This window comes from Papilio polytes, unplaced genomic scaffold (assembly GCF_000836215.1).
Source record: "Papilio polytes unplaced genomic scaffold, Ppol_1.0 DF822067.1, whole genome shotgun sequence".
NCBI lineage: Eukaryota > Metazoa > Arthropoda > Insecta > Lepidoptera > Papilionidae > Papilio > Papilio polytes.
Window position 1 is genome coordinate 7,294,101 of NW_013527137.1, and position 7,014 is coordinate 7,301,114.

General features: G+C 35.7%; 1 protein-coding gene across 1 annotated transcript in view; it reads right to left on the minus strand.

Moving 5' to 3' along the window:
- LOC106106921 overlaps nt 1-5,028 on the minus strand; it is a 40,079-nt gene extending 35,051 nt beyond the window's left edge. Inside the window, exons 1-3 of the mRNA XM_013287580.1 lie at nt 4,764-5,028; nt 898-949; nt 174-290 (exon numbers count right to left, since the gene is read on the minus strand). Of these exons, the coding sequence (XP_013143034.1) occupies nt 174-290; nt 898-949; nt 4,764-4,809 (215 nt within the window). The 5' untranslated portion in view covers nt 4,810-5,028. The remainder of the gene's footprint in view (nt 1-173; nt 291-897; nt 950-4,763) is intronic.
- Between the last annotated feature and the right edge of the window lie 1,986 nt (nt 5,029-7,014).

Below are 7,014 nucleotides of genomic sequence, written 5' to 3' on the forward strand. Positions count from 1 at the left end.
AACCCGGAGCAATCTGGGAGTGGGATGAGGTAGGGGAGATCATATACACATCAGGGACATCAGATACACCAGTAATAAACGTAAAAGGGAGCGGTTATAGATGACGGAAGATAGGTTAACCTAGAGTAATCCTACGGGAAGATGTTAAGATATAAAGATACGGATTTACATACGATTGTGAACTGCCATCACAGTATTGTTCATCTTCTTCATGGACACAGTCAGGGACGCCATCGCATATCTTGTCCGTGCTAACACAATATCCATCTCCGCATTTTAGTTCACCAGGACTGGAAGGAAAGAAAACTTTTCAAAATAATAATTATCACTCCGATAGTCTTTTTAGTGCATGGGCTATAAAAATAAGAGCGAAGAGCTTCGACAAACATCTCAAGCTCTCAGTCATTTGGATTAAGGGCCCTTCATAAGGAAGGTATTTTAGAAACCGCATTGTGAGGCTCCTGTCTCTGCCCTGACCACTAGTTGCTTGAGTCAACGGATTCCGCCGCCGGTGGCGCTTTATTTATATAATGTAACTAGCTGTTCCCGTGCGACTTCATCCGCATAAAACTATGAAAATTTAATTGTTTACGTTTGTCAAATTATCAATAGCAAATGTCAAAATGACATAACATCATGACAAACCGTGGCAATCTTACTTCCTTGATGTTGGCAGCAACTTATGATCTCTTTCCGACATTAGAGTTTTTATCCAAAATATTTACCTCCTAAGTTTAATGGCGTGAAATATATAGCCTAAAGCGTGACGTAAATGTAGTGCTTTTTATAAAAAAAGTATTATTCAAAAATATGGTGTAATTGCTGACATCTTAGGCAACAAAAAAGTGTGTGTTTACGCTTTATTATAATAGTATAGAAGTATAGATATATAAATACCCGCATGTCCCTTCCTCTTCTCTCACAACTGCCGTGAAGATGGGATTCGTAACTGAAAATAGAAAAAGTCAACTGTTTAACATAACGCGATAACACGAAATGAGTATGTAAGAGGAAGTTTGAGAGTAGCAGTGGTAGAGAAGGTAGGGAGTAAAAGGTTAGCATGGGCATGTTATGAGATGAATCACATGTTACAAGAGCGTTAGTTATGAGTGTGGACACCAGTAGTAGACATAGAAAGAGATGGATTGTGTGAAAGACATGATCAAAAAGAGAGTGACTGAGATGACGTATGATAGAGTTATTTGGAGGACAAAAACCTGTTGCGATACGGGAGTAGGATAAGTTAATAAAGATAAGGCTGTAGTTGTAATAAATCCGGCTCGAAGGACCAAAATGTAGACAGTAAAATTTAGAAATAAAATTATTTTTAACGGAGACGTGTATTGGTAAAATATTTACAGAAAGAGACATAAAAAATACGATGACATCGACAATGTGTTCTAATTTCAAATAATTTAAATTCTTTCTTTTTTCTAATGGCTTGAGACCTAAAATTGTAGACCGTTGTAATTTTGTATACATTTTATTTTTTCATAACATGTTTATGTACGAAGTGTTTCTTTCATTTTATTTTTCACTCATATGTATGTAATTTCTACCTATCCACTGCTACTACTGACGTGTGGATGATCCCAAGGATTCTCGCGGAGCAGCGCTGGTACTTCAATAGGAGCATCCAGCATTTATAGCTGAGAGAGGACCCAATCCAGTCAGCATTGTATAATTTTAAATGTTACCTTTTTCTTTTTTTCGTTTAATTAGTTACGTTTCTCATTATTTTGTGTTATTTTTATATTCATAATTGTAATCTTGACAAGGATTAAACGTTATTTTTTTTTTACTTTTTTAAAACATGTAAAAACTCCTTGATGATGATTTTAACATAATTTTATTTAAAATTTCAAGAATTTCATCTCGTAATCAACGAATTTATTATTAAAATAATGTTTTTATATTAGTAAATATAGATATATTATCGTTATTAAAATGATAACAATGAAAGATTGTAGTTCAAAGTTTATATCTGAGTGAAAACATTGACAAAATTAACTATTGAAGTGATTGGCTTGTAATTTTTGTTTCCTTCCAGCATGACAATTTTTCACAATTTATTAAACCCCCTAAATTTAATAGCGTGAATCTATACTAACTATAAAGAGGAAAGATTTTTATTTTTGTAAATATTGGAATAACTCAAAAACTACGGGACCGATTTTAAAAATTAATTTACCGTTAGAAAGGTTATGTATCTATGAGTGATAGGCATTTTTAATTTTACACGGACGAAATCGCAAGCAACAGATTTCATCATCATCATCATCCATTTGCCCTTATCCCTTATGGAGGGTCGGCACAGTATGTGCTGCTCTTCCATACATCTCTATCAGTCATATTTATATATTAGTAAAGATATAAAATTATTTATTGGAAACATAAAGGATTTAGATATTCCTAGATATGCTTTCCTCATTTGTGTGTCTCAACTGTACACGATATTGTTGTTCCTGTCTTTGTATTTGGGAAAAACAAAGACAGATAAAAACGTCACGCCATTTGTAATTCGCAGTAAGTTGTAAAAACTAACAATTACCGCGGGGAGTACCAAAGAAAAAAACCCATTTATCTGTCTTACTAATATTATAAATGCGAAAGTTTAGATGGATGTTTGTTAGAGTTTGTAGACTAAACGGCTGAACGGATTTCGATGAAATTTGGCATTGATCCTTTAAAAGGAGAGGATGGGAAAGGGAAGTGGATTTGACGGTGTAGGAGATGCATAGGAAGGGGGTATATCCTCTTTATGTGCGTCTCCTCCTCCGTCGTATAAGGATAGGCAACTCATCTGTAATTGCGGATGCCTATGTGCAGCGGTCGCTTCGCCATTTTGGCGGATTCAGGTGGCCGTTTGCTCGTTTGCCATCTTATTTTATAAAAAAAATCCCCAAACTCCACAATTGCTTTAAAAATTTCAACCTTATCTTTATACCTTTAAGATTGTAAATAACTCATATCAATAAAAAGCACAACAAATCGGCGATCAAAATTGCATCTTAGTTATACAGAATACAGTTCGATTTAGCTTAAATCGTAACAAACGTAATTACAAAAATGTAATTTGTGATAGATGGGTATTAACAGGAATTTCAAGTTATAGAATCGTAACCTTGACTCGTGTCGTGATCCGGTCATATTCATATTTTAAAGATAACATATTGAAATCTAATGTTTTAACAGTGGCTGAGCCCGCTTTAACATCTTCGCACGAATGGGACGACTCGTCCAGGGTAACGCAGAAGACAGGTGTGAAGTGGAAGGAATCCCGTGTTTCGCCTAATGATTGTGGTGCTGGAGGCCCAACTTTAGTCTGTTCGCGTTTCCATTTTCTTAAGAGAAACCAATGGGAAGGAAAACTTGACTTGACAGTAGGGGAAACGCATAGGAAGGGGAAATATCCTTTTTATGTACGTCTCCTCCGTCAATGAAGGGTAGGCAAAGCATCTGCACTTGCGGATGTCTATGGGTAGCGGTCACTTCGCCATTTCGGCGGATTCCGGTGACAAATTCACCGGACTTAAGGTGGCCGAGCGCAGATGGCGCTTAGCCCAAACCTCGTTTATAGGTACAGCACGAGGGCTCCCTCTGGAGGCTAGGCACGGGCTGTTACCTCGTTATTATTACCGGATTGGAAAGACTTCGATTTTTGTATGCCCTGCGAAGATGTTAAAGCGGGCTCTACCACTGGTAAATGTTAAACCACTTGCTTACTTAACTTTGTGTTATTTTTTTTAAATAATCCTTATGCTACTACATTAATAAGTTTCTAGTTCTACTACGTATACTAATGTTGGTTAGGTTATAGCGTTTACCAGTATCTAGGGTCCGCGATTATTCAGAAGCGTGTGTTCTATCGTAATACGTCACTATATTTTAGTAAACCGTTACAGTTGTAGGTATGTATAGTGGTAAATCCCCGTCCGAAAGTATGACGGTAATCATTGTTTTTTTTTTTATTTAACTACATAATTAGTAAGTAATATATAATTATGTTTAATTATGTTTTTGAAACACGTTTTGTCGCAATTGGTGTAAGTGTTCACACTAATATTATAATATAGTTATCCATAGTTTGAATAGATGGATGTTTTTACTATCTTAAAACGGACCTCGTTGATATCTTATTAATCTTACTAATACTACATACTAGCTGTTGCTCTCGACTTCGTCCGCTTAAAATTAATATAGTAAAAACATTGTCACTCAGTGATAACGTAGCTTTTTAATGGTGAAAGAATTTTTTAAATCGGTCCAGTAGTTTTTGAGTTATTTCAATATATATAAATACAAATCTTTCCTCTTTATAAATTGATAGCTTGCGCCCGTGACTCCGTCTGCGTGGAATTGAAAGTAACAAAAGTGAATAGCCTATATGTTCTTCCAGACCATCCTCTATATCTATGCTAAATTTCATTGCAATCGGTTCAGCGGTTTAGGCTACAAACTATAGCAAACATCGACACAACAACAACAACAATATACTCGTAGATAAATGCGATAGATGGATGGATGTTAGAGTTAGTAGCCTAAACTGCTAAATGGATCTTGCAGAAAAGCATAGAGTAAAGGATAGTCTAGTCTTCTAGACTCATAAGCTACGTTTTTTTTTTAATTCCACGCAGATGAAGTCACAGGCAAACATTGTAGGTAAATGGAAAATATCTTGTTCGTTTTATTTTGTCTTCTAAATAAGGATGTAATATTATGATTTAAGAATAAAAAAACTTGCTTTTAACAATCTAACTTACCAAAAACAAGGAAAATAACATTCCACAAACTGTACACTTTAGCCATTTGTAAGCAACTAGTATTGTCAATGAGAACAATATTCAATAAAAAACAATTACACACTGAATTAAAAAAATAAGTAAAAAAAAATAAAAATGGCGGACACTTCACGGTCACTCGTTCCACATTTCACGCAAAATCTTTTATGATTACTTCTAATCCAATAAACGATTTTAAAATTTACTATTATTATAAATACGTGTATCTATGTCGGGAAACCCGAACGCACTGATTGTGTTGCTAGGTTAATGAACACATTTTTCCTCAAACCGATTTGATTCATGTGACATTTATTTGAGTCTAGGTGATGTTAGTAAAGTAGTGTTAATTACCTTCCCTCATCTTTCTACTTAGGGTAAAAGAGGGTAATTGAGGTCACTGGCGAAAACTCAAATAAAATTTTAATTACAAACAAAATATTTATTTTCTTCTAATTTGTGTTGACGCAAAATTACATCGGCGGAGCGCAAAAACAAAACAAATACACTTCTCAGGGGCACGGCTGTTGATTGACGCGAATCGTTCCTGGATGTGCCAGGGGAACAGAACAGAGGCGAGGACATCGCTTACGCGTTGCTCGCATCTACTCTTTCGTGAATAATATGGTGACTCTCATTATCCGCTGACTCCCATTACCCTGCCTTCCCCTATCCTACTCCGGTAGCGCAACAAGTTTTTGTCCTCCACATAACTATCATACGTCATCTCAGTCACTCCCTTCTTGATCATGTCACCTATGGCTTAATGGTTACCTTCCCTAAATGTTTTTTTGGTATCCTGTTTTTTTTTTTTATCTTTCCAGAGGAAAGACAAGGTTATGTGTTTGACCCACTAAAACATCCTCGGTGGCCATTCTCGAGTACGACTTGAGAGTTCCGGGATCTCCAGAGGAACGCATCGGTAGTCTTTTTAAGATTCCCGTGGCTTTATTAATTTCATATTTTATGTTTAATATGGTTTATTACATTTTTGCATGACTTTAAATTAGTATCAACTAGCTTTTGCCCGCGACTGAGTCCGCGTGGAATTAAAAACAAAAAACAAAAGGAGATAAGCTATGTGTTCTTCCAGACTGTGTTCTATATCTATGACAAATTTCATTTGGATTCGTTCGGCAGTTTAGGCTACTAACTCTAACAAACATCCATCCTTCCATCTGAACTTTCGCATTTATTTAAGTAAGATTGATTAAATAAATAAAAAAAATCAAATACGAAAATGCCAAATGACGGGTTTGTATACATTTTATATCTTTATTTTATAAAAAAAAAAACATACAGACGAATTGAGTACCTCCTTCTTTTGGGAAGTCGGTCAAAAATTCAACTATATTACTTTTATCCCAAATAAACAGTGATAAGCGACAATTCACCTTGTAACATACATTTTAATTTTGGAATGTCACCTAATTTTTTGCAAATTTTATATTATGGCAACTTTGGAAGATGATCTCTGAAACAGGTTATGTAAGGTCAAATCATGGTGATAATGAATAACTGGTAGTGAATTATTATAACGTTTTTAAACGGGGTATTTCTAAAGTCTAAATACAAAGATTCCATAAACACTGTTTTTTTACTACCCATACGACGGACGAGGAGACGCACATGAAGATGATATTTCCCCTTTCTATGCATCTCCTCCACCGTCAAATCCACTTCTCCTCCCCAACCTCTCCTTACAAGAAAAGGATGGTAAAGAGAAAGGGACTTAAATTCGGCCTCCGGCACCACACTCATCACACGAAACAAGGAATTGCTTCCATTTCACGCCTGTCTTCTGTGTGGTCGTGGTATTACTGGGGGCGTGCCGGCCCTGCAGTGCTAAGATGTTAAAGCGGGCACTACCATGTTATTATGTTATTTGGTATTACTTAAACATTTCCCAATAAAATTCCGACAAGCAAAAAAGATCCCAGTACATTTTATTAGTTTGTTTAATAAATTATAAAGATGTGTAAATCTCTGAACCAGGTCTATAGATCAGTTCACAAAGCTTTGTAACGTTGAGCTGTGACTCAATAAGCAAAGAAAGTAAAAAAGACCCCTTCGTCACTGAATTTGAGCTAAACTATTTAACTACGTCGTAGTCTTTGACTTCAAAAATCAAACAAAAAATTGGGACCCACCTGCAAGCATTACCTTTCGGATAAAAAAAGAATTATCAAAATCGGACCACAAGCGGCGGATTTATGCCGTAACAAAAAAAAGC